Source organism: Myodes glareolus, chromosome 4 (assembly GCF_982192425.1).
Source record: "Myodes glareolus chromosome 4, mMyoGla1.1, whole genome shotgun sequence".
Classification (NCBI taxonomy): domain Eukaryota; kingdom Metazoa; phylum Chordata; class Mammalia; order Rodentia; family Cricetidae; genus Myodes; species Myodes glareolus.
In genome coordinates this window covers 13615196-13642895 of record NC_142029.1, presented here as the reverse complement: position 1 = coordinate 13642895, position 27700 = coordinate 13615196, and the positions used below count along the sequence as shown (strand labels likewise).

The 27700-nt window shown below is 50.3% G+C and overlaps 2 protein-coding genes across 7 annotated transcripts in view; one reads left to right on the top strand and one right to left on the bottom strand.

Moving 5' to 3' along the window:
- The window catches only part of Nbeal2 (neurobeachin like 2), a 29605-nt gene extending 16114 nt beyond the window's left edge, over positions 1 to 13491 (bottom strand). For 2 of the 6 annotated variants that reach the window (XM_048424390.3, XM_048424391.3), the window contains exons 1-10: positions 13233 to 13491; positions 3888 to 3976; positions 3680 to 3808; positions 3483 to 3564; positions 3278 to 3402; positions 2988 to 3070; positions 1433 to 1518; positions 1060 to 1342; positions 845 to 951; positions 468 to 548 (exon numbers count right to left, since the gene is read on the bottom strand). In XM_048424390.3, coding sequence (XP_048280347.3) covers positions 468 to 548; positions 845 to 951; positions 1060 to 1342; positions 1433 to 1518; positions 2988 to 3070; positions 3278 to 3402; positions 3483 to 3564; positions 3680 to 3808; positions 3888 to 3976; positions 13233 to 13283 — 1116 coding nt within the window. In that variant the 5' untranslated portion in view covers positions 13284 to 13491. Of the gene's footprint in view, positions 1 to 467; positions 549 to 844; positions 952 to 1059; positions 1343 to 1432; positions 1519 to 2987; positions 3071 to 3277; positions 3403 to 3482; positions 3565 to 3679; positions 3809 to 3887; positions 3977 to 4520; positions 4566 to 13232 lie in introns of those variants that run through there. The other 4 variants (XM_048424393.3, XM_048424395.3, XM_048424392.3 and 1 more) reach the window with 3 other exon arrangements.
- A 1808-nt stretch (positions 13492 to 15299) lies between these two features.
- The window catches only part of Ccdc12 (coiled-coil domain containing 12), a 55403-nt gene continuing 43002 nt past the window's right edge, over positions 15300 to 27700 (top strand). The window contains exons 1-2 of the mRNA XM_048424403.2: positions 15300 to 15321; positions 15529 to 15725. Coding sequence (XP_048280360.2) covers positions 15315 to 15321; positions 15529 to 15725 — 204 coding nt within the window. The 5' untranslated portion in view covers positions 15300 to 15314. The remainder of the gene's footprint in view (positions 15322 to 15528; positions 15726 to 27700) is intronic.

Genomic DNA, 27700 nt, shown 5'->3' with positions numbered 1-27700 from the left:
TAGAGCCCCCATCTGACACCCCACAGTTCCTACAGCACCTATGACAGTGAGGCATGAGCCAGATCTGTTTAGAACTCAGGAGCCATGGAAAAAATGGGCCCCACTAGGAACCCCTGCCATGGTAGGTGGTTACAGCCTAAGCTCTGTGTCTGTACCTGTGTCTCCTTCTGAGAAGGGGATGTGGGGTAGGTGGTGAAAGGTTTTGAAGGTTCCTTCCAGCTACACCCTTGTACCCAATTCTAACACCAGGGGGGGTTAGAGACCACTTCCTGCTCCAGTCTCTAGGATAGGGCCTTGGAAGGGGTGGGGGTGAAGAAAGGGTATGGGAGTCGCCCTCGTCGCCAGGTATGTGGTGCTCAAGCACATCTACCCGCATCCACCATTCTAGAGTGCAGGAAATGGTCAAAGAAGGAGCCCAGGGTGGCCCAGGGAGGTGCTGCCTGAGCTGGTCAGCCAAAGGGTGGTACCTTCTGGACATCGGGCTCAGTCAGTAACCGGGTGGCCAGGTCACTGTCCCCCTCAGGGGGTGCCCGGGCCTGCAGGTATAGCTGTGAGGAGGAGGAGGAGGAGGAGGAGGGGAGGAGAGGAGGAGGAAGAGAGGTTAGAGCAGAGCAGGGGAGCTGCCAGGGCTCTGCACCAGTGGGAAATGGCCCACTGGGTCCTCTTCACAGTTCTCCCATCAGAGTGGGGCCAAAACCCAAAGGGACAAACTCTGCCCAGGCCCCATGCCCTCCCACTGAGCATGGGTCATAGCCATGTTTGCTCAGCAGCAACCTTCCGGGAAGTTGCTATGTGATTCCCCCTGGGTTTCAGGCCTTCCACCCCCAGGTGAAACCCCACCCACCTTGCTGTTCTGGATGAGGCGAATAAGATGTTCAAAGCAATTGTTGCTAAGGAAGGTGGCTTGTAGCACTGGCCGGTCTTCGCATGCCAGCATCATGGGGATAGCATCTGTGTAGGGGTCAAGGTCAGATTTCCCTACGAGCACTCTTACACATCTCACCTCTCCCCGAGTCCAGCCTTTCCACCAGCACCAAAGGCCTGGGAGCCCATACCTACCAAGCATGCTGACCCGCAGGGTGACAAGGGCCTCTTCGGGGCCTGAACTTGGACTAGCTGGCCAGTCAGCATTAAGAATGTGGAAGTAGCCTTCAAGCAGGGTGCGGAGTTCTGGTCCTCGGGGTGGTGCTCGGCTCGCGTGCAGGACATGCACTGCCCCCACCAGTGCTTTCAGAGCTAGTGGTACCTGGCCCAGGTCCTGTGCTGGGTCACGGCCACAGCTCCGCACCACACCTAGCAGTCCCTGCACAGAGCCAGCACTCACAGCCACCTGTCCGTTCTCCTATGAGTGAGGAAAGATGTCAGTGGACTCACCTAGAAGCAAGGTGCTGAGAGGCCCACCTCTTGGTTCACAGCTCACTACCCAACCCACCTTTCCTCCTGCAAGGACAGCGCCAAAGAGGTGGATGAGATGCAAAAGCAACGTGGGAGGCAAACGGTCTGCTTCCTGCAGGTTCTCTGGGTAGCGGGTAGAGCAGAACAGTGTCACCACGTTTGTAGGGCTATGGGCCAAAGGACTGCATAAGAGGTAGGGTACCTAGCATGGGGGTGTGGGGGTAGAAGCTGAGCCTAGCAAAAGTCCAGACTTGCGGAAGGAAACCTCCCCCTGATATGGGTCTAAAATGACGTGGTTGAATGGCAGGGGGATGGGAGGCTACAGTGTTCTTGAGGGACATATGGTCCAGCCCTGAGAGCCTAAGCAGCATCCTAGATCTACGTCCCAAAGTGACAGGGTCCCAGAGTGACATGTAGCCACTGTGCTTCTAAGGTGCAAATCTGTTCCCTGTCATGCTGTGACAGTGGGAGCTTCTGGTGTGTGGCTCTGGGGACCAGGCTGTATCAATTGCACTGATAGTTCCCCTTCCCCACCGGGGATTTCTAGGGGCTTTCATAGCCTCACATGTGGCCTTGCTCCAGCCAAGCTGGACAAGGTGTCAGGCAGCGAAGTGAAACTCAGAGGGCAGGAGGGTCCAGGCCTGAGTCATGTTGTGCGACCCAGGTGGGACTGGGTGGGGTCAGGGCCTCCCTGCAATGGGGCTTTTGAGGCAAGACCTAAGAATAAAATTGCCCCGTGAGGGGAGAGGACACAGAGAGCTAATACTCTGAGAAGGAGTAGTTGGTGACATTCTAGGGATTTGGGGACAGAAGTGGGGAGGAATGAGAATCAACCCTGAGGATACCAGGCTGCCATTGAAGGGTCCTATAAATGGGAGGAAACAAATCTAGGTGGTCCTAACAGTGCCTAGGCTGTAGGAAATGAAGGTAGGACTCTCCTCTGGGGATCTCCCCTCCTGGGGCCATGTACAACTGACTTGCTAGACTATCCGAGAGGAACCACCTTCCCACAGCCCTGCTTGTCTCTGTCCAGCTACTTCCTGCTCTGACCATATCCAGTGCTGCCTGCTGTCCCTCCAATGAGAGAAGAGAAGGCCCAGAAGAGAAGAAACAAGTGAATGAAAAAAGCAGGGATGAACGGACACACACACACACACACACACACACACACACACACACACACACACACACGGCCAGAGGGGCTTCTGGGTATCACCCCTCCAGGAGTGAAGAAGTAGGTGGAGACAGCTAGGGCAGAGAGGGACCTGAGGAGGAAGAGCCTAGAGCAGACCCGAGCAGAGAGACTGGACAAGGAGTGAACAAGTGTCTGAGAGGAGCCAGGAGAGAAGGAAGGCTCAGGGTACAGGTCAACACCCCACCTGAGGGAAAGTCCTCATTCCAGCCTAGGAAAAAAATATCTTTGTCCAAGCTTGCCCTTTCTTTTCTCTCTACCACCAAACTCCTACGTGGCTGCTGAAGGTTCCAGTGCCTCCCCTAGGCCAGACCACCAAGGAGTTCCTGTCTAGCCAATGGCATTGGGGAACTACAGGAAGGGGACCTAAGTTTGGAGGAAGGACTGGGTGGAGCCTGACCTTGGAAGAAGACTCCGAATTCACAGGGCAAAGCAGTCGGAGGGAACTTGTATTTGCTCTTCTCCTTGGAGCTGATGACTTCCCTGGGGGTGGGGGTGGGGAGAGTTGGGGTGAAGCCCACACTGGCACTGAGATCCATCAGCTGAACTCTCATCTCTTCTTGGTCAGGCCACTGGTCATTCTCCAGCCTGCACACAGGCTAGTAGTCCCCATAAGACCAACAGTCCCATCCCATCCCTTTCCTTTGTCCTGTCTCCTGTAGGCCACCCTGCCTGAGGCCTGGGTCTCACCCACTGTGCTGGCGCCGCCAGGTCTGGTAGGGGTCAAAGAGCTCCTCGCAGAGGAGCAGAGCATGCAGGGCCACATTCTCCAGCTGGGTCTCAGGGCCCTCCTTTGATGACGGGGGTCCTTTCAGCTGAAGTGTGGGGAGAGAAGGGGGGTTAATCAGTCATACCTGCAGTAGCTGTCTCCACCCTATCCTGGCAGGCCCCTCACCTCAGCCATCAGCCCAGTGAGCAATGCCAGTACTCGGGGCACCAGGACCTGGCCCCAACCAGCCTCTACGTTCTCCAGGTTCCTGGGTTGGGGGTGAAGAGCAAGAGAGGTCACACTAATGTGGCAGAACTCCCTCACTCCCTGGCCCACACATCCGTGCCTCCGCCCGTCCTCAGAGGACACTAGGGAAGAGCCACCTGCAGAGAATGATGAAGAGCTTCAGCAACAGCAGGGCCTGTTCCAGGTCGTCCTGGTCCAGCTGCTCTGCTAGCGAATGGAGAGCATCTAAGGGTAGCAGAGGGACTTCCGCACCTGCCTCCTCTGGCCTGTGAGAAGGGGGAGTTACTGAGTGCCAAAGACAGCCATACCTGCCTGGCCCTGACCTCCATGCAAATCCAGCCTTACCTTCGAGGTTCCAGGGAGGATAATGAGATACTCTTCTCGAAGGCACCCACAAAGGCCTTCAGCCATTGCTGCAGGTAGCCAAGGTCCTTCTGTTGACCAAAGAGTTCAAGAATGAGAGGGGAGAATCTCAATGAAGAGAGGAGACGGGTATGGACAGGTGGGACACACGGTTAGATGGATTAGAGGTGGAGTGACGGGGGCTGGGGAAGGGAGGAGGGGCTGGGCCCTGGAGGACAGGAACTTGGAAGGGACCACTGTGGTATCAACGGGTCATCTCCAGGACCTCGGTTGCTTCTCTCAGTCCAACCTTCAGTCTTTGTTCCCACCTTTCTAATGCTGGGACCCACACAGGCCTGACACAGGCAGAGGAGGAGCTTAGGTGGGGGCGTGGCTATGGGCCACACTAGTGCTGCTGCTGCTGCTCTCTAGTCAAAGCTTTGGGATGCATCCTGCCCTGGCACCTTTTTCAAGTTCTGCAGCCACCACCTCCTGAAAAACTTCGGTACTATGTGCACCAGGCTGCACACACACTGTTGGATAGGCATCCAAGTCACACTTAGACGTCAACGCTACAGGATCCTTGCTCAACAGCCCACCCTTGCCCTGAAACCTCCATCTGCTCTTGTTGTTTACCTGGACCCCAGGTCCCAAAGCCGGTTCCATGGACAAGAGGGGTGGGTAGTGGCTGGGCGCCGCCAAGGAAATTATGGTGTGAACAAAATACGTTTCCTCCGCCCTGGCTGGGGCAGGAAGCGCAGAGTCACGGTGGGGGAGGGCAGTCGCTTCCTCCCAGCAGACCGCAGGGATGTGGAGGGGGCCCTGGGGCACCCTGGGCTGCAAACACATTATGGGCAAAGCCTGCCACGCATGGGGTGGGGGGTCTTCCTGTCCTGGGTACCATCCTTGCTGACAGGGTGCCAGGTAACTTTCGTTTAAAGTACTCACATTTCCCAGTGTGGCTCAAGACCTCGAGCCTGGGGAAGACTGTGCCGACTTTCTACATCTCTGTCCCTCACCAGGACCCAGCCCCCTACCTGGATCCCACAGGTCTCTTGCTCAGTGACACAGCTAGCGGTTTGCCTTAACTTAATGCCGTATCCAGGACATGGGAGTGGACCTGGCCTGTACATTAGTCTCTCCCCCACTCTGGAGTCCAAGGAGCTGCCACCAGAGAGCAATCAATTTCTAATTTCCCAAGTTAGAGAGGAAATGAGAATGAGAGTGGAGAAGGACAAGAGAAATGGCACACTTCAGCCAGTGCTCACCGTGCCCAAGACTGCTCCTAGGGGCAGGAACCTCAGACCTAAGGATCTACGGAAACTTTATTGAACAGCTGTTCTCCACCTTCCTAACGCTGTGACCCTTCTTTAATACAGTTCCTCATGTGGTGCGGACTAGAGCCATAAAATTATTTTTGTTGCTACTTCATAACTGCATTTTGCTACTGTTATATGGAATATAAACATCTGTGTCGTTGGGCGGTGGTGGCGCACACCTATAATCCCAGCACTTTGGAGACAGAGGCAGCTGGATCTCTATGAGTTCAAGGCCAGCCTGGTCTACAAAGCAAGTTCCAGGACAGGCTACAAAGCTACAGAGAAACCCTGTCTTGAAAAACCTAAAAGCAAACAAAACAAAAACAAAAACAAATCTGTGTCTTCCAATGGTCTTAGGGGATGCCTGTGAAAGGGTCTTTTGGCCCCCAGAGGGGTCAGGACCCACAGAATCACTGTTATAAAGGCTGTCTGGCTTGTTTATGCTGCCTGGAGCATAGCTCCTCCCATTGTAGCATGCCTTGACTTGGATGGATGCCAGCAGAGCTGGGGCAGCCCCCCCCCCAAAAAAACCTAGTGGGAACAGCTATCCACTGTGTCTAATGTCTTCCTTGCCCATTTTATCTATTATTTACAATGTGTGTGCATGTGTGTGTGTGTGTGTGTGCATGCAAGAGAGAAAGCACATGCATGCAATAGAGTGAGCGCTGTGCACACGCATACACACACGTGTATGTATGTGTGTTTGGGGCAGGGGTTCCACCTGCCATGATATGTGTGTGTGTGTGTGTGTGTGTGTGTGTGTGTGTGTGTGTGTGCCCATACGAGTGTAGACAAGAGATAGCTGTATGTCTCCACCTTTTTTTTTTGAGACAAGGTCTCTCACTGAAGGAGCGCTCACCCATTTGGGTTACACTGGCTAGCCAGAGAGTCCCCAGGACCTGCTGATTCTGCTCCCAAGTATTAAGGTTACAGACATGTGATGCCATGCCCAGTTTGTACATGGGTTCTCAGGATCCCAACTCAGGTCCTCATGCTTGTGAAGCAAACACTGAGTCATCTCCTGTGGCCTACTCCCCCTCCCCTACTTTGAGACAGGGCCTCACACAGACCCAGCAAGCCTTGGACCCTCTAGGTAGTTAAGGCTATTCTTGAACTCCTGACTCCACTTCCTGAGAACAGGGATTATGGCATTCACTACATAGCTCAGGTAACCCAGAAAGGGACCGTGGACATTAAGAAGCAAGACATCACTGTGACTTTCTATCTGTCTTGTTACCTGTGTTGACCTTCCCAAGCCTCCCTGGAAGTCCCTTTCCCCATCAACCAGCAGGAAGACCAAGATGCCCAGACTCTGAACCACTGAGAAATCCAGGTTGGATTTAGAGGGTTACCCCAAAGGCTCATGTGTTAAGGGCCTGGTCTCTAACGCAAAAGTGTTCTAGTGGGGTTTTAGGGAAGTGATTGGATCAGGAAGGCTCTATCCATTATCAGTGGATTACCCATTGATAGGTTTATAATCTGGTGGGCTCCTGGGATGGGGTAGGAGTACTGTGGAACATTCCTTTGGAAGCCATGCCTTGTGCCTGTGCACGAATGGCTTGCCTGTGCGTATTTTCCCCCACCCCACTCATGACCACCCTTTCTGGTTGACATAAAGCAAAGCAGCTTTCTCTATCACGCCCTTCTGTCATGATACTTCTGCCTTGTCATAGGCATAAAAGCAACAGGGTCAGACCTCCGTGGATGGAAACCTCCACAGCCACGAACCAAAACAACCCTTCCCCCTTTAAGGTGACCTCACAGACATTTTATCAGAGAACACCAGGCCTCTAGAGCATTTATTCTGAACCCATTAAAAGTAGGAAGTGGGAAGCCTCAGGAAAGCCTCAGCACCCTGGGTCCAGCTATACCTTCCGGGATAATGCAGCCAGATCTTTGTATTAGGCTAAGGAACCTGGCCATTCGACCCTGACCCATCTCGGTAGCCTCATAGAACCCTTCTGGTTTCAAAAATGTCCCAACATTGGGCTGGGGACTGGTTCAGTGAAAATGCTTCCCACGTAACCATGGAGACCTGAGTTCAGATCCCCAACACCATCAGCAGCGCATGTTCCTAAGCTCAGCACTTGCAGAGGCAGAGGCTAGCAGGTGTGTGGAGCTTGAAGGCCAGCAAGCCAAGGTGAATCTATGCTCTAGGTGCAGTGAGCCTCGGCATCAACACACACACACGCACACACATGCACGCACATATGTACACACACACTTTCCCAACTATCCCTAGTCAAACCATCTGACCCAAAATATGGAGACCTAAATCCCCAACTGACCCTTCTCCACACCTAGAATAAGGGCCCAATTGCTGAGCCTAGCCCTCTAGGCCCCTGGAACAGTCAGGGCCTGCTTTCTGTACTCCAATTACCCTGTGGCCCAGACATCTACACCCCATTCTACTGCCTCAGTGACTTGGGCTTGGGGTAATTAAGCAGGAATTTTCATCTTCCTCATGGCCACTCCGGCCTTCTATCCCTTGAACCACACCCTTGGCCTGTCTAGTCCTGTAAACACTCCAGATCAGGCTGAGCGAGGTTCTGGGCTAGGCTAATCAAGGCAGGGTTCATGGGCTCTGAAGGGGCATGAAAGAGACAAAAGCACAGGACAAGTGACAGGAGAGGCTGCCAGTCCTCTCTTCTGGGCCTCACTCCTTCTCCCTGGGATGCCTCAGGCCAGCTCTGACCTGAATTCCATTGTTTGAAGCTACAGTGCTAAACATCAGAGTCTGAGGTGGAGAGGGGGCGTTATCAGAAGGTCGGCAGCAGCAGTCTGGAGCAGGATGGCTGTGCTGGCTGTGACGGGTTCCAGAGCCGGAGGGTGTGGCTGCAGGGCTTGAGGTGTGCGCTGCTACCTCAGAGCCTCTGCCTCACTCCTCTCTAGTACTGAAGGGAGCCTTGTGTAGAACAAGTTGGCCTCGAACTCACAGAGAGCTGCCTGCCTCTGTCTCACGGGCAGGGATTAAAAGAGTGTGTCACCAAACTTAGCCTCAACTATCTCTTTATAACAGTCTGTTCAATGGCAGCCACATCATCCAGCATTGCAAAGGGCAGGATGACTGGCAGCTCCAAACCTGGGGCTCTGCTCAGCCCAAATTCCTGCATTATAGGACAACACCCTCATCCTCATGGGTGAAAGCAAGAGGCAGCCCATGGTTTAGTGCAGAGTTGAGGCCTCCAGGACAGTCTCCAGTTTGCTGCCTTAGGCAGGGGAGGTAGATGTGATCCCCAGGGAAGAAGAGCTCCAAGCAGTAGGGAGAGGGATCACAGTTTACTACTGGGTGATACCTCAGTTAGAGCTACTTCCACCTTCAGGGACAGACAGGAAGAAATAGGGTTGGATAGGTCTGGACAAGATAGCTTCTCAACCCAAAAATCCTCCGACAGCATTAAGGGGGAGAGTGTAATGTCAGGCCATGAGTGGCTTTGAGCTATGTTATAAGAACTATAGGCTACAGGATGAAGCTGGAAGATGGCAACTTCCAGGGAGCTTTCCAGGAAGCAACTGAGCATAGTGGTATCAGTGCCTGGATGTCCAGACCAGTCTCTGGCCCCTTACCTAAAGCAGTACTAAGAAGAGTGGATCTAATTGGTCCCCATAACACCCTTCAATACTTAGCTATTTTCCTTGTCCTGTGACTATGGAAACTGAGAATTTCCTGCCATGGTCCCCATAGTAACTGACCCTGTTTCCATGGGGATCCCACACTTCCCCATCAGCTCCTCAGTTGTCATAACAACCCCAAAGATACCAGCCTTTCCCCCCAGACCCCAGGTTCTATGCTAATTTTTCTATCACTAATGTTCTTCCTCCTTCAATTGCCTTAGCAACAAAAGCAGGGAGGAAGAAACTCTGGGTGCCCCTCAGGTGTGAAAGGGACCAAGAGCTGGGTACATTTGCCCATTTAAGAACGTAAATAAGAGGGGCTGGAGAGATGGCTCAGAGGTTAAGAGCACTGACTGCTCTTCTGGAAGTCCTGAGTTCAATTCCCAGCAACCCACATGGTGGCTCACAACCATCTGTAATGAAATCCGGTGCCCTCTTCTGGCCTGCAGGCATACATGGAGGCTGAACACTGTGTACATAATAAATAAATCTTTTAAAAAAAAAAGAAAAAAAAAGAACGTAAATAAGAATCAAGCAGTGGTGTGCGCCTTTAATTCTAGCACTTGGGAGGCAGAGGCAGGTGGATCTCTTAGTTGAAGGCCAGTCTGGTTTACTGAGCAAGTTCCAGAACAGCCAGAGCAGTAACACAGAGAAATCCTGTCTCAAGAAACAAAACAAAACAAAACAAACAACAGCAGGAGTTTCGATTCTCAGCACCCACAGAAGCCAGGGTGTGCATCTACAACCTCAGCTCCGGGAGGGGAAGGAGTGGGGTGCGGTGATAGGCTGATCCCTTAAGCTCACTGGCCAGTTTAGCTTAATCAATTAAGTGGAGGTCTGGCAAGATGGCTTAGCAGGTAAAGGCACCTATCACCAAGGCTGACAACCCGAATTCAATCCCTGGGACCAACATGGTAGACCTCCTCCTGGATGTTATCCTCTGACCTTCACACGTACCCTGTGGCACACGTGCGCTTGCTTGCACAAATTTAAACATTTTTGAAATGTGCTTTTAGAAACTAGATGCAGCACAGAGGCAGAGACAGGCAGACATCTGAGTTTGAGGGCAGCCTGGCATACATAATCACTTCAAGACCATCAGGGAATACATAGTGAGACCCCATCTAGACAGATAAATAAGGTGGAGGGACTGGAGATGGCTCAGAGCTTAAGAGCACTGGCTTCTCTTCCAGAAGACCTGGATTCAATTTCTAGCACCCACATGGTGAATCAGAACTGTCTGTAATTCCATTTCCAGGGGATCTAATGCCCTCTACTGGCCTCCATGGACACCAGCCATGCATATAACACACAGACATACATGCAGGTAAAACGCCTATACACATAAAAAATAAAAGTATATGAATCTTTTTAAAAAATTAGTTGGAGAACGATTGAGGAAGACACATGATATCTTTCTCTGGCCTCCACATGTACACACACATATGTATATATGTACACACACAAACACATGTACATGGGAGGTAAACTGAGGTCCAGGAAATAGGATCGAGCTAAGGCTTTAGAGGAACAGAGAGGCCTGGTCAAGTTCCCATGAGGCAGGAAGGAACATGGGACAAGATAAGAGACCAGAGAGAAAAGTGAGCAAAACTAAAGAACTTCTACTCTGCATCACCTCTGAATTCTTCCTCAATGACATAACTGGCCATAAATCCCTGTCCTGCCACACTCTGTGACCCTCAGCTTCGCCATTGGTGGGTGGGGGGCTAGTGAGCCATGCTGCTGCCTGCAAAGGGGCTGTTCATTTACATGCTATTTTGCATTAACTTTTACATGTTTCCCAAGTGCCCGCTCCAGGTGCTGCCCAGTCTCCTGCTCTCCCGTGCTTCTCCCATTTCTTCCTTGAGGATACATTACTAGCTGAGCTCCACCATTCACCATGGCCGCTCTGCCCTGCTCTGTGCTTCTGACAACTTGCTGCTTCTCCTTCAGACAGGGTCTCACTTTGTAGACCAGACTGGTTTGGAACTCACAAGAGAGCTGCCTGCCTCTGCCTTCCAAGCATTGGGATTAAAAGTGGTGGTGGGGTCGGGCAGCAGACAGACAGACAGACACGCCACCATGCCTGGCTGAAAGCTTGCTTCTTGTACTTTCCATTGCTCATTCCTGTTGTTCCTGGCCTTCAGTCCTCAAAAATCTCACCTCTGCCTGCTCTGGGATAACTTTCTGATTGGTCACTGCCCTGCGCATCTTCTCATGCAGTCATTCGGATAACACCCAGGGAACACTTACTGAATGTTAGGTTACGGGAGCCGTGGAGTGGTAAGCATGGTGAAGATTCAGATAGGCCCCCAGCAGAGGAAACTACAGGTGTTGTCTCAGGTAAAGATCCACCTTAGGCTTCCTGACCACAGGCTCTGGTGGCTAAAGGAACTCTTCTGGTGATCTTGCCTTGATTTCCCCAAGAGAACCCTGAGGAACTCCAACTAAGTAATATCCAGGGGAACATTGATACCGCCCCTCCCCCATCTCCTCCCAGAGCCCACTAAGAGGACAGAGTCCATGTAGGTGAAGGAAGGCATGTCTATCCATGCAATCTGGGGTCTTTTAGGGGAAAAGAAGGACAGGAACGGGGCGATTTCCCTGTCCTCACCCAGACCCACAACTGGGGAAACAGGTTTCCCAACAGATGGTAGGCAGTTCTTGCGGAAGGGAGGGGCCACCTGTGCTGCTGGCTGGCCGGCTGGTGACCGACAAAAGGGGTCTCTTTGCTTTCCTTTTGAGACAAGTCTCAAAAGTCTGTAGCCAAGATCGGCCTCAGACTTTCAGCAATCCTCCTGCCTTCAACCTCACTCATAAATGGGATCAAACGCATATGCCATCACTCTGGGCACTGAGAGTCTCTTAACACCCATTGGCTCCATCCTTGCTTTACACACCCCAGGACACAAACACAATGGGTCCCTAGTAGCACTATCTCTCCTTTGGAACCCAGCACCAAGGGGTGGGACAGTGTTCTGGGAGCAGGCAGGAAGGCTGCGCTGGGGAGGCTGCCTGGCTTCCTCTCCCTAGCCAGCCTGGCCCCACCCAACTCTCCTGGTTTTGCTCTCACATCCTGGATTTATTAGTTGGCTTGGTCCCAGGCTGCCCCCTGCCTGTCCAGGCTTCCAAGACTACAAGCAGCCAACTCGTATCCCACACCTAGGCCCTACTCTAAGAGGCCATCTGGGAGGAGGTGCGAGGCCAGCAGACAGGAGTACTAATCATATCTCATCACCATATAGAGTTCAGCCTGGCAACTATGAAAGGCTGAAGAAGCCGTCCCAGGACATCTCCAGCAGCCTAACACTCAGCCTGAAAAACCAGTGACATCTCTTCACCAGGTCATCCCCCTTGAAGATGGAGATGCAGAGGAGGCAGGCTTTTCTGACCTATACCAGCCACAGTGGCTCCCTCTCCACGAAGTCCAGGTGGCCTGAGGGCAAGATTGTGTTGATTTTACAGACAGGTAAGTAGAGGCTTAGAGGTACAATAAGCTTGGGCTGGGTTACCCTAGGTGGGACTCTTCTACAGATCACCAGCCCACGACTAAAGAAGTGTGGCTCTTAAGACCCAGACCATACCATTCCTAAGACTCAGACCATCAGTCAGCCTCCTCAGAGGGCCAGGGTTCAGGCTGAACTCTCCCCATATCCCTGCTCCCGGTGACAAGCTGTTCAGGGGCACACAATGGACCATTGTGTCCAGGGCACACCTGAGCTAGGCACCTAGTGCCAAGCAGGTGCAAGGAGGGAGGCGTGACCCCAGGATCACTCCCTGCTTCCAGTGCAGAAGGAAAGTGGAGCTTCTGTGCGTGACAGTCACATAGAGTTTGAATCGCAGGAGTCACAGTCTCTCCCGGGAGCTCCTGTCAGACATCCTTCCTGGGCTCAACCCCCACGACCCTGCCCCACTGCAGAATGGAAGTAGACTAAGGTTGCCTCAAGTACAGCAAGAGCTCGGCATGGCACTAAAGTACTTCTCTGGAGGAGTCTGAAGCGACTAAAGTCTGATCTACAGTAAGGAGTGGCACCTGCCGGGTCCCCCAACCTATGTGACATTCTAGCCTCGATCACCTATCGCAAATGCGCAAATGAGTCCCTTTCTTCCCAGATCTCAGTTTACCGTGTTGTGAAAGGGGTGAGGAGTGACTGGTCAGGGTAACCTGAGGCTGCGCGGTGTCGCTGGGGGACTTGCAGTACAGTGCGTGCCCGCGAACGGTGCCCCTGGCACAAATACCCGAGGCGGCCCGCCGGCCTGGGGCACGCACGTGTGTGCGGGGCTGGAACCCCGCGTGCGCGCGCCTATCTGCGGCCGGGGAGGAGGTGGGGGGTGGCGGCACCGGACGCAGGTGCAGCAGGCACAGCGAGCGGGGATCTGGGGACCTCGCGGACCAGGGGCGGGACGGGCTCACCTGCGCGTAGTACAGCAGCCACAATTCGTAGAGCCGCTCCGAGGCGGCCATGGCCTGACCCGGCTCTGGCCCTGCTGTGCGCCACCTGTCGCCGCCTCCTCCGAGCCGCCCGCCGGTTGCCCCGGGCCAGGCCCATGGGCGGGAGGGCGTCACTCCGGGGCGGAGCGGCTGTGTACTGCTGGGGGAAGTCCGCGGCTCCCGACCCTGTCGCGCTCAGTCACCAAAGTCTACACGCCCCTCCTCCTCCCGGCCAGCCGGCCACCGCCTGGCTTCCTACACTTTGCAGTCTGTGGCGGCGGCGGCCACCGCCCCGCCTCTCCCAGGACTGTGCAAAGGGCGGGGTGTCATGCTGGGGGAGGAGCCTGAGGTCAGGGCGGCCCGGGAGGTCGCGCAGAGCCACGCCCCTCGAAGGCAGAGTCCATTGAGCGCCTTTGGCAGGAGCGTGGCCAGCCTCCCGGGCTAGGGGGCGGGGAAGGGCTTCCTGAGTTGTTCATCCTGGTGTATAATCTATTAAACTTGGAATTATCGCTATTCCAGGAAAGGATTGCGGTTCGCGCGGGGATGACTAGGGTCCTTCAACAAATACTAATAATAACCTCGTCCGTGAGGGCCACTTGTGGCGCTAACTACGGGCAAGGTTCTGCTCCAAGAGCTGTATGAAATACGAGTGCCACCCTTAGTTCTTGCCGAGTGCTGGGCTGGATGGAAAGAAACATCAGCCGACCGCAGGGCACCCACCTGCAGAGGAGTAGCGTCCTTCCATTGGACAGCTCCTTAACCAAGTTTAGGATCCGTTTCGGCCCACTCCCTCTAGGAACCCCTCCTCCCAGGGCCCAGTGCTCGCTTGTCACGGTTTCGTTTGTTTGTCTGTTTGTTTGTTCCTCTGACCCGAGGGAGAATGCCTCAGGGGTGTCTCGTGCCTATTCTAATGAATGGAAAAAACTGAAGCCCAGACGGGTGAAATGAGTATCACAGGGGCAGCAGGAACACTTTGCTGGGGCACTGTCACCTCTGCCCTGTCCCTTTCCTTGTGGCCAGACTGCTTGTGAATTGAGGGAGCACCTGGTGTTGGAAAGGAATAAGGTTCTTTGTTAGGAGTCGGGGAGAGTTTGCTAGGTCGACAGATCCTATTGGTCCTAGGAACTGGTCAGCCTGGGGTGCCCTAGATCGCGGGTGGCCAAGAGAAAGCTAACTCTGTCCTTATTCCTGTCCTATTTTGTATTTGGAGCGGATGGCCCTTACATTCTCGACTTTTTCTCTTGTCCCATGCATCCTAGTCTGACTTGACATTTCCTAAGCACAAAGAGCCATGTGCCAGGCAGCCACTCCCTCTCCTACTATGAGGGAAGGTCCTAGACAGTGCCAGGTTAACCTAGGACAGTTAGGTTAGGGGTTGTGGCATTTACAGGGAGCTGGGAGGGAAGCGCTTTCACCTAGGGACCAACTTTATAGTACGCACTCCAGGCAGGGAGCAACGTTGCTGATGGGCTGGTCATCTCCTAGGAAGAGGAGTAGGGGAAGGAAGCGAGTGCGTGCAGCTGTGACCGTCAGCCAAAAACTCTTCAGAAATTGGGAGGAAGGAGTAAATTCTGTGGCGTTTACTTGGTCCTGGTTGACGTTTGCTTTTTTGCAGAGACAGGAGCCTGACCCTGAGTATGTTGCTGCCCCAGAACGGGATAAGAGGCCATTGTTGAGTTCAAAGGAAAAGGCCATGTAGCCAGGCCTCGAACTGCGCAGTCTGGAGTAGAGAGCTGACCGACAGGCTTAGGAGCAACTCATTAGGCGAGGTGCCACTGGCTGCTGTCTGTGGAGAAGGAGAGAGACTGACCTCAGAGTGGGAAGGAGAGTGGCCACGGAAGGTTTTCTGGTGTCTGGTGGTGGTGTTTTAAGACGATTTCCTTACGTAACCCAGACTGAACTTGAGCCCATAATTTTGCTGCCTCAGCCTCTTAAGTGCTGGAATAAGTTAAGTTTATAACGTGCACCACCACACCCGACCCAGGGAATGCTTCTCGAGGCATTCGCTCCTTGAAGAATCAGCACAAGTGGATAAGGATGGCTAAGCACTCCAGGAGGGCGGTCATGAGAGGTGGGTGGTGGTGAGGCAAAAGCAGAGCAATCGACTCACTCTAATCTCTGCCTCTCAGGTCTGATTCTACTTGCTTTCTCACTGATTAGGGCTGGGAAAATCGAACTTAACGCCTTTCCTCCACCCGGCCGGCTCGCTCGCTGCACAGGTTGCTCCGGAGCAAAGGGCGTGTCCTCCTGTAGCAACTCAGCATTGATTGGTTTTCAGGGCTTCCGGCTCTCCATTCTCGCCCTTGGATTGGCCATCAAGCATTCTTCTGCTCACTGGGCCTGCGCGAAGCGGAGAGAAAAGGCGGGGCCCCGGGTAAGATGGCGGCTACTGCCGCCAGTGTGGGCCGCCTCGAGGAGGAGGCGCTGCGGCGGAAAGAACGGCTGAAGGCCCTCCGGGAGAAAACCGGGCGCAAGGTGAGGGACGTGGGATGGGAGCTTCAGGCATGGAGGCCAGTGTTCTGGGTCAGAGCGGGAGGGCGGAGGCCGAGGGAACTTCTGTTGTCGTGACGCGCGTACGCGGAATAGCGCATGCGCGATAGGGCGGCGCTGGGATCTGCTGTTGAGATAGGCTTGTCTCTTCAGCCCAGGGGCGGACCTCGCGCGTGCGCTTTGGCCAGTGGTCCTCGCGCGACAGCCAAGATGTGGCATCCGTGCTGCTGTTGCAAGCACAGCTTTCAGTTTTACATGTTCTGGGGTTCTTTTTTTGTTTGTTTGTTTTTGTTCTTTACGTTTTTGGTGGGTCCCCCCGGGCCGACCTCTTGGCACCTACCCACCAGGGCTCCGTTGGGTAGGAGGGCGAGTGACTGACTTTGCTGCGGTTGTGCAGCCGGAGTCGATCTGGCAAAAGTCCAGATGATATCTGGGTGGCCTGCAGGGCAAGAAGGCTCCCTTTTCTTTCCCAGCTTGGCTTGCTGTCCTCTTAGTTATCAGATTCTGAAGCTCTTGCCTTTCCTTAGCCACCGAGATGGCCTGGATTCATTTCTACTTGCTGGTCTTTCCAAAGCAATGAAGAACTCTGAAATTCACTACCCGTGTGCACACTTTGGCTGTGTTACTCGACACTGAAACTTGGGACAAATTGTCCATGTTCCTCAGCCTGCTTTCATTCACTTTTTGTGGGCTATTTTGAAATCTAGTAGGAAAAAATCAGTAACGAAAGAGCTTAAGAGGCTGGAAGTTGTTGGCTCTGTTGTTATATAGGCAAAAAACGGTGTCCATCATTCAACAAAATAAAACATCTGCCACAGGTAGGGGAATTAGAGACTCCACTTCCGATTTAATTAAAAACCTGACCGGACTGTTGTGGCACATGCCTTTAATCCCAGCACTCAGGAGGTAGAGGCAGGCGGATCTCTGTAAGTTCGAGGCCAGCCTAGTCTACAGAGCGAGTTCCAGGACAGGCTCCTTAGCTACAGAGAAACCCGGGGAGGGGGGCGGGGGAAGATGGGGCCGAAGAGGTGGTTCAGAGGTTAAGAGCACTGGCTGCTCTTCCAAAGATCCTGAGTTCAATTCCCAGCAAGCATATGGTGGCTCACAACCATCTGTAATGAGATCTGGAGCCCTCTTCTGGCGTCCAAGCATACATGCAGACAGAACACTGTATGCATAATAAATCTAAAAAAACATCCAAACCCAGGTTGATCAGTCTTGGCTGGCCTTTGTTTTCCTCCCAGAGTAGCTGTGTACTCTACCTTGTTTCTCTGTGAGAAAGCCAAAGGAAGTAGTTGGGAGTGAAAGCTGGCCACATGGGCTGCTGTGTTTGTTGGCGGCGTGTGAGAGCCATCAGATAATTGTCCCCCAGCTCCAGACCTCTGGAATCTCAGGCTTGACTCTAATCCTCATCTGTCTCTCTGCCTTACTTTTGAGGCAAGGTCTCTCCTCTAACCGGAAATTTGTGGGTTTTTTGTTGGTTTTGGGGTAGGTTGGCAGACAACAAGACTCCTGTCTCTGTCCTTCCACAGTGCAAGGGTTATGGGCAAGTTGCAAGCCCCTTCTCAACCTGCCATGGGGGTGCTTGGATCTGTACCTGGTCCTCATGGGTTTATAGGAAGCTCTCTTAACCACTGAGCCTGCTCACCAGCCCCAGCAATGAGATCCAAAGAGAGTGTTTCGTTGTTGCTGTTTTTTGTGGGTTTTTTTTTTGTTGTTGTTGTTGTTTTGTTATTTTGAGGTAGATTTTCTGTGCTGTCCAGGCTAACCTTGAACTCAGGATTCTCCTACTTTATTCTCTCCTGAGGAGCTGGTATTACAGGCAGGTGGCACCTTGTCCAGCTTTACATTATTTTAAATTGTGTAGTCTTGTAGATTTTTGCTATTGTTTTGTTTGTTTGCTTTTTTTTTTCTTGAGATAAGGTTTCTCTGTGTAGCCCTGGCTGTCTGGGAACTCTGTAGACCAGGCTTACTTCAAAGTCAGAGATCTGCCAACCTCTGCCTCCCAAGTGCCAGGATTAAAGGCGTATGTCACCACACCCGGCCTGCAGCAAGTTTTGAAATTAGTTTAAGTGGTGTAACTTAGTTCCTTTTCAAGAATTGTTTTGGTCATTAAAGTTCGCTTAAGATTCTGTGTGATGCTAGGGATGGTGGTGTGTGGTTGTAAACTGATCAATTGAGAGCCTCAGACAGAGGGCTGCTGCCTGGTTAAGGCCAGCTTTGGATACACAGTGAGAGGAACCCTTTCTCAAACGAACCAAATAAAGAAGACTGTATCTGAATTCTGGAATGAATTTTCCTGGTTTTGTAAAGAGCATTTGTAAAGAGATTTTCATAGGGATTGCCTTGAATCTATAAATCATTTGGGACATTATCATTTTAAATATGTTAAATTTATTAGTCCATGACTTGGGATGCCTTTCCAGTTGACTAAGTTCTTTTCAATTTCTTCAGCTGTGGATGTTGTCTTGTTAGGTTTTTTTGTTTTGTTGTTGTCTTTGTATTTAAGATAGGATTCTTGTAGCCTGAGATTGGTTTCGTACTCAAATACTAGAGGATGACCTTGAATTTTTAATCCCTCTGTCGCCAACCATTAGAGCTGGGATTATAAACCTGAGCCACCATATTGGGTTTTATATGGTGCTGGGAACCTTTTAAATGTGTGCTAGAATTGACCACTGAAGTAGTCTGTGTTGTTTTGAGGATTTTATCTTTTCTTTGATCAGGAGGAACATGTACTGTTCATGTGAATTTCTGTGTGCAGGTGTGTCTGGATACATGTCAATATTAGTTGTCTTTCTTGATTTCATTCCATCTTGTGTGTGTGCGCATGTGTATGGAGTGTGTATATGTGCACATTTGTATTATGCTTTTGGAGACCAGAGGTTTACGTCGAGTGTGAGACAGGGTTTCTCTCACTGAATTCATCATGCTCAGATATTGGCTGGACCTGCTGGCCAGCAAGCTGCAGGGTTACAGGTGAGGAAGTGTGGTACGCATGCCCAGCTTTTTTGTTATTACATGAGTTCTGGGGATCAGAATTCAGGTCCTCATGTGTTCAGAGCATGCACTTCATTGACTGAGACAGTTCCCATGTTTTTTTTATTTATTTTTTATTTTTTGAGACAGGGTTTCTCTGTGTAGCCTTGGCTGTCCTGAAACTCTGTAGACCAGGCTGGCCTTGAACTCATAGAGATCGCCTGTCTCTGCCTCCCTAGCGCTAGGATTAAAGGTGTGTGCCACCACCACAGGGCTCATATTTTTTTAAATAGTCCCTTCTCACTGAATCTAGACCTCATCACTTTGGTTACGCTGGCTGGTCAATTAGCTGCAGGATCCTTTGAATTTCTGCCTTCCTCAGTGTTGAGTTTACAGATGTAAATCACCTGGTTTATGATGGCTGTATGGATGCTAGGGCTCTCAGAATGCGGGTCCTCATGCCTGCATGACAGGCACTTTACCAATTGAGCCATATTCCTGTCCCTGCCCTGCCCCCCCCCCCCGCCTTTTTTTTTTTTTTTTTAAACTCTTGTGGTTCTGGGATGGAACTCGGGACTTTGTGCATGCTAACCAAGAGTTCCATCTCTGAGCTGATTTGTTATTTGTTTACTTACTAGGTGTAAATCTATTCAATTTTTTTTGTTTCTTCATGAGTCAGTTTAGATAGTTTGTGTTTTTCTTTGAATTTGTACATAATCTAGAATCATCTAGATTATTCAGTTTGCTGACATACTGGTTACTATTTTATTGGGTTAAATTATCACAGTTCTGACTTCAGAAAGTTTTTAGCTTAGTTGTAGGAGTTTGCATATGGGAATTGTGTGACTTCTGCATCAGAATCTAGAGCTCGCCATTGGTCCTTGGTGTTTCCTCATTCTTTTTAAGAAGTAGGACTGGATAGCGGACAGCTCAGCAGTTAAGAGCACTGGCTAGTGTTGCAGACGCCCAGGTTCAGTTCCCAGCATCCATATGGTTCCTCATAACTGTCTGTAACTCCAGTTCTACGGGATCCAATGTCCTTTTCTTCTTCTGACCTCTAAGGCGCTGTATGCATGTGGTACACACATGCATGCAGGCAAACACTCATACACATAAAATTAAGAAAAACAAGTCTAAACAAACATAAAGTAGAAATAGCTGTAAAGCTTCTATCTTGACTCAGAAGTTTTCACCTTCTCCTGGTTTGTTTCCCTATCTACAGGCTCTTATGGAGGAGGTGGAGGGTTTTTGGGGATAAAACCTTGGCTGGTCTGGAACTCAGAGAGATCTGCCTTCCTAACTAAATGCTGAAATTAAAAGGTGTGTTGCATCAGGCTTGACCCTTCTTATAATAGGTTTTTAAATTTGTTCCCTTAGTCCTTTTCCTAATTAGAAAAGGGAAGTTATATTTTTTCCTTGTTTTTTCAGTTTGCTTCCAAACGGATCATTGGGGCTGACAATCTGTTCTTTAACAGGAATATATACTGAGTACGCCATGTGTGGGAATATATACCGATATACCGAGTGCACCATGTGCAGGAATATATACCCAGTTCACCATGTGCGAGAATATATACCGAGTGCACCATGTGCGGGAATATATACCCAGTGCCCCATGTGCGGGAATATATACCCAGTTCACCATGTGCGGGAATATATACCGAGTGCACCATGTGCGGGAATATATACCCAGTGCCCCATGTGCGGGAATATATACCCAGTTCACCATGTGCGGGAATATATACCGAGTGCACCATGTGCGGGAATATATACCCAGTGCCCCATGTGCGGGAATATATACCCAGTTCACCATGTGCGGGAATATATACCGAGTGCACCATGTGCGGGAATATATACCCAGTTCACCATGTGCGGGAATACATACCCAGTTCACCATGTGCGGGAATATATACCGAGTGCACCATGTGCGGGAGTATATACCCAGTGCACCATGTGCGGGAATATATACCCAGTGCCCCATGTGCGGGAATATATACCCAGTGCCCCATGTGCGGGAATATATACCCAGTTCACCATGTGCAGGAATATATACCGAGTGCACCATGTGCGGGAATATATACCCAGTGCCCCATGTGCGGGAATATATACCGAGTGTACCATGTGCAGGAATATATACCCAGTGCCCCATGTGCGGGAATATATACCGAGTGCCCCATGTGCGGGAATATATACCCAGTGCCCCATGTGCGAGAATATATACCGAGTGCACCATGTGCGGGAATATATACCCAGTGCCCCATGTGCGGGAATATATACCCAGTGCCCCATGTGCGGGAATATATACCGAGTGTACCATGTGCAGGAATATATACCCAGTGCCCCATGTGCGGGAATATATACCCAGTGCCCCATGTGCGGGAATATATACCGAGTGTACCATGTGCGGGAATATATACCCAGTGTACCATGTGCGGGAATATATACCCAGTGTACCATGTGCGGGAATATATACCGAGTGTACCATGTGCAGGCTTCAGGCACTAGAAGTGTAGCTGTGGTGAAAACAGTCTATCTCAGTCCCTTCCTTTTCTTCTGGGGAGACAAATACCAAGCTCACTGTGTCTAGTGTTAGATGGAGATAGCCCTTTGGAGGAAAGGGGGAAGGGAGCTCTGTGTGTCGTGTTAGATGGAGATAGCCCTATGGAGAAAAAGGGGGCAAGGGAACACTGTGTCTAGTGTTAGATGGAGATAGCCCTATGGAGGAAAGGGGGCAAGGGAGCTGGGAGTTCCTGGGGTCTCTGATTTTGTTTATTATTAAATACAACAGCACTGTCAGAGTTAAGTGGGTGAATGTGTCACCAGCACAGATTATCTTATCTCATCTTGATGACAGTCTGATAAATGAGTGGGAGGAAGGTTTTACTGTTAATTTATGGGTGGAAACTCAAACCAGTAGAGGTTAGGTCATGTGCCCAAGATCACGTGATTAAGACCAAAGGAACACTAGTGGAGGGAGAGACCCTGAGAACAAAAGATAGCTCTCTTTTGTTTGCTTAGTTTTCCGACACAGGGTCTCTCTGTGCAGCCCTGGCTGTCCTGGAACTCCCTCTGTAGACCAGGCTGTCCTGGAACTCCCTCTGTAGACCAGGCTGGCCTGGAACTTCCTCTGTAGACCAGGCCGGCCTGAGCCACCACACCCAGCTGATGATGACTTTTACACACTGAATTTTTACCTTTTTTTTGTTTTGTTTTGTTTTTTGGTGGTACTGATGATCAAATTTGGATCCTCAGGCCAGTTAGGCATTCCCTGCACCACTGAGCTGTGTATTCCCAGACCTCTCATTCTGAGACACGGTCTTGTTAAACTAGTTTTGAATTCTGTAATCCAGGAATACCTTTTGAGTATTCCTGGCCTCAGCCTCCTGAGTACCTGGGATTACAGGTCTGCGCCACCAAGCACTGCTGCTGCTCCTCCTTGCTGAGATGAGATACACAGGAGAGCGGGTTTGAAAACGTCTTACTGTGTAATCTGTTTTCTTTTTTAGTGGTGCTGGACTGAGCTCAGAACTTTCTAATCATTGAGCTACATCCCTAGCCACTGTGTGCTTTCTGATATGATCTGGGTGTTGTGAATTATCTGGTCTTTAACAAAATTGGGTTGAGGAGATGGTTGGTGGGCAAAACATGTGAACCCCTGAGTTCAAATTCCCAGAACCCACCTGTCATCCTGGTGCTTCTATAGTGAGGTGAAAACCAGAGGGTCCGCAGAAGGTCACTGGCCAGCAACCTGGTATACGTAGCTCTGAACAGCATCTAGTCTCCAGACATGTACACACACAGAGACCACAAAATAAATACATCATCAGAAACATGAATTTCTGCTGACTTCCTCCTCTGCCTCCAGCTCTCTCTAGGAGTACTGGATTATAGAGTGAGCTTCTACATCTGAGTTTTTTACTTCAGTTCTAAGGATCAATCTCAGATCATCAGGTTTGCATAAGAGATTTTTTTACACACTGATCCAGCTCCCAGATTTAAAAAAAACTTCAATGGTGTGAAAATGATGCATATTTGTATCACTTGAAATTGTATTTAGAATTTAAATTTGGATAATTTTCAAATTACCTGTGTGTGATATGATCTTCCTCTCATAGTGCTGAGCTACAAAACACAGCTTGTTTTGGCTCATCTTCCACTGTTGGAACAGCTGTGTTGAGTTTGTGATTTTTGTAGCTACCACCACACTGCTGCCACTAATGCCAGCCAGCCTGTGGCTCACTGCTCTCCAGCCAAAGGGAAAGGGTGGGTTGAGATGGCTTGTACATGGCAGATTGCTTGGAAGTCCACTGGCAGTAAGACAGGGAGAAGACAGCTGGGCTGGTACTGTGGCATTCAGTGAAATGAGATGCTGTCGCTGTCAGAAGTTCTCCCAACATCTAGGGTAAGAAATGGCCTTGTCACAGCTTCGCCTTTCCTGCATCCTCGCTGTTTTCGTTTCTCTCATTTGTGTGTGTGTTTGTGTGTGTGTATGTGTCAGACTATATAAAACACAAAACTTGCCGTTTAACTCCTTTTCAGTTGTACTAATTTTATGCGCTGTTGCATAATCATCACTACTGTTTCCAAAGCTTTTACCATCTTCAGCAGAAACGCTACACCTATTAGGCAATAATTCACCATTTCCTTCACTCCACTGCCAGCTTACTTTCTATGAAGTTCAGATTTGCCTGCTCTAGATACTTCATTAGATAGTAAGATATCCTGTTACGTTTGCCTTATTTTGCTTAACTTAAATCCAAACTTTCTCTTTTTTCTTTTTTAATTATTATTGTGTCCTGTGATGGGATTGAGGTGTGCAGGCAGGTCAGAGAACAACTCTGTGGAGTCAGGTCTCTTCTCCCACCTTTATGTGGGATCCAGGAATCAGACTCAGGTCATCAGGCTCCATTGCCTAGTTGGCACAGATTTTCAGTGTTCATTAGTATTGTGCCAGCCATCAGGATTTTGTTTCTTTTTAAATCTAAGCAATAGTAATGTGGATCTCCTGTGTATTTTGTAGATTTTCATTGCTAAGGATTGAACCCATACTAAGCTTGGACTCTGCCACAGGCTTCATCCCCACTGACTCCAACTCTCATTTTTATTACCCATTAATCCAGTGGATACCTTTTGATTATTGCTTTAGTTCTTTTGAATACATACTGAACAATGCAATTGCTACGCTATATGCTAATTTTGTTTTGTTTTGTTTTGTTGTTGATTTTTGGAGACAGGGTTTCTCTCTGTAACCCTAGCTGTTCTGGAAAGCACTCTATAGTCTGTTGGGCTTGGTAGAAGTACCTTTACTCGCGGAGCCCTCTGACTCCTCTGCAGTTCTTAAGTAACATTTTTCCCACCTTTCTCTATGTGAAAGTGTGTGTGTGTGTGTGTGTGTGTGTGTGTGTGTAACTATCCCTTTCCAGTGAGAAATCACTTTGACCACTTAGAGAGTATATAAATAAAAGATTATATAAAGGAAAAACTCTTTAATAATAGCACTCAACTGGTTCTGGCTAACACTCTAAATGGGGGCCAGCCTCCTACAAAAAAAATATTTATAGGCCTTAGACTCATACATTCCACATGGCTGTCATCTAATTTCCTTTTAGGTTTCTAACAATGTTTAATATACTACTCAGTCTTGAATTATATTCGAGGCTGTGCTCTTTTAGTTGAATTCTACTTTGTATAACTTAGCATCCCCTAGTCAAGTTAATATTTCCTTACTAACATCAGTTTCTTATCTCAGTTTTCCGTGTCAGAAGGACAAGTGCTTAAATTACTTTGAGTTAGTTTTCCAGCCCACAGCGGCCTTTCGTATGACATGGTAAGTGGGAAGATTGGGAGGAAGTGTGGACTGTCTGCTCTCCGCAGATAAGATCCCAGGAGGCCCCTCCCTTAGGGAGGAAGTGCTCTACATTTTTTTTTTCAGGCCTTTGATATGACACTGGACAACAGGACTAAGCACTGTCTTGGCCTGCACCTGCCAGTGGGGAGCCCTTTGACCTTTAGCACCTGTCCCTTGGTGTCTCCCAGCAGTCTGTGACAGGTCCTTCAGTGAGCTCCTCCTGGGTGGGTTGTTTGCTCCTTCATTTTCTCCCCCTCTGCAACTATAAGCTCACAATTTAACGGTATTGGTTTTGAAGCGGTCCTGAGATTGTGGGAAGAGAAGACAGACAAGATTTAGAGTCACCCTGGTTTTGTGTATTTTGTGTGTAGGCACACAGCTCTGTGTAGAAGACAGGCAGCTTCCTGGTGAGCCAACCTGCTGTGACAGGTTTGTGAGGAACACAGCAGAGAAGATCAGGTGCTGGATTACCAGGGTCCTGGAGGGGAGGTGATGCTGCCAGATTCTAGTATGTGCACGTCCTGTGGGGAGGTGGATGCCAGAGAGGTCACAGTGCTGGCTAAAGCAGTGTTTTGTGGTCAGCCAGCCCTGGTGGACAGTTGGGAAGTCCAAGCATAGTGTTGTTTTCAGGTAGGGTCAGGCTGGGTCCGAGGCAACTTAATGGAGGGAAGAGGTGAGCTATGAGTGGGAGGTGGTAAGTGACAGGGGAGCTGGAGAAGAGGGGGGAGCATTCAAGGACACAGTTTGTTCCTGAAAGTGCTGGGTGATTTGGTGACCCAATCCTGCTGGAGCCAGGATTTCCAGCTGGGAGGGCAGCCAGCTTGGGCACTTTCCTCTATTGTACTTGATTTTTTTTTTTTTTGTCTTGTTTGTTTTGTTTTCTGGCATTCTTCCAGAAGTTCCAAGCAAAATGGACAGGTGAGCAGCTTCCGGGCTGTGGATGGATCTCTAGCTCCCTGTCAGTGCTGCCCAGCGGGGCGGTATGAGGCCACTTTGTCCTCTCGCGACCCCTTTCTTCCTCAGTGTGCGAATGTAGTCACTGTGAAAGTATGAACTTCACACAAGCACCCCATGGCTGCTGGCTTCCTGGCACTGGGCCGGGGTGGGCTGCCCTTGCTGCCAGTGCTGCTGCTCACCAGTCAGCAGCCCACACGACAGCTTGTAGGCTCACGAGCAGCTCCTAGACTAGCAGCTGTAGAGCAGAGCAGGGCTGTGCAGTAGGACTTTATGGGGTGATGGCTGTCTGTAGTCCCCAGTGTCCGAACCCTTGACCATTAGCCCCATGTGGATTTTAGCCCTTGCCGTGTGGCTAGTGTGAAATTTGGTTTTAGTTAATTTATATTTAAATAGCCACCTATAACTCCTGGGTACCTTCTCAAACAGTACATCCCTGAGGCTCTAGCTCAATGCATAAGAACCATGTTTCTACCTGAACCCCATTTACTAAGATAATGAGGGCAAGAGAGAGGGTAGACACTCAGAAAGTCCCCTAGACCAGCATTTGGGAGCCAAGAGTTGGGCAGAAGCCTGAATTAAAATGTCCATCTTCATGGCTGGTACACCTCTATCAGATGACAGTCTCAGGCCTCCTTTATGAACACCCTGAGAGTGGAGTACTGTGGCTGTGATCTGTACTCTTAGAAGACTCACAGCACAGAGAGAGGGAACAGTGCCACGGTAGAAAGCACCTTCTGGCCTGTGAGTAGCAAGGAGTGCCCCTGGCTGGCAGTGGGGTGGGGTGGGGTGGGGAAAGGAGCAGGAGGGAAGAGCTATCAAATGTTGGATGTAGGGAGAGCAGTCAGGGTAGAGAGCAGTGTGACATATGTAGAGCCTCTCAGCCTGCATGGCCACATCCTCGTGCCCAATAGTCTAGTTGCAAAGACAGCCCAGGAGGTTGTCCCGAGTTTACAACCTCTTGCAGTTTGGTAGGCATAACATTTATAACATTTGTTTAGCCATTTCAGGCACATCTCACCTTGTATTGTCCCAGAGTTGGATATTCACTCTTATTTTCTCTCTCTCTCTCTCTCTCTCTCTCTCTCTCTCTCTCTCTCTCTCTCTTTTTTCCTAAAGACAAGGTTTCTCTGTAGCTTTGGAGCCCATCCTGGAACTAGCTCTTGTAGACCAGGCTGACCTCAAACTCACAGAGATCCGCCTGCCTCTGCCTCCAGAGTGCCGGGATTAAAGGCATGCGCCACTGCCCGGCCCAGTTCGCTCTTATTTACCAGACCGAGAAATCTGGGGCTTAAGGAACCTGCCTCAGAAATGCTTTGAGTTATTGCTATCCCTGAATTGTACTTAGGACCTGGCTTCATATTCTTCTCCACGCCTCACCTCCAATGCTTAGGGATCTGCAATCTGCAGTCCCTGTGAAGGAATGTCTTGCCCTTGTGAGCAGAGACTGTCATCAGGCTGCCTGGTGTGGCAGGGGCCCAGTGTTGTAGTGGAGATCGCATGGGTATCAGTGCTGGGCAGATCTGGGTTAAACCTCAGCTCTGTTCATCATAGCTCTGAGACCTGGAGCCAATCTTTAAGCCCTGCCCACCTCCCTTGTCTGTAGAAACTCAGATGTGGCTTCTACTCTCACTGGTAGCTGGGAGATAGAGACAGTGGAGGCTACAAGTGTCTGGCACAGGGCCTCTTGTAAACACGGATGTGTATTATTTTCTTCCTAGCCTCCTGAAAGGGGGAAGCCCAGGTAGTTCTCTAGCCTTTGCTAGGTGCTGGTTGGTGGAGCTGGCTTTGTTATGATGGAAGCAAAGAGGTTATTCTCCAGACCTTGACTTTACTCATCCTAGACCTAGTTGCTTGAAGGTAGAGTTCATTTTGAGGGCGACATGTCAAGAAGAAAATAAGGACTGGAGACATGGCTCCACGGTTAGGAACTTGTACTGATCTTGCAGAAGGCCAGAGTTCCATTCCTAGCACTCACATTGGTAGCTCACAACTGCCTTTAACTCTGGTTCCTGGAGATCTGTTACCCATTTCTGGCCTCCACAGGCATTGTATATGCATGCTCGCATGTACACACTTGCAGACACACAATTTAAAAATAAAAGTTTTTAAAGGAGAAGGAGGAAGAGGAGAAAGGAAACCCCGGTATGGTGGTGTCTCATCTCTATTCTTGCTAAGT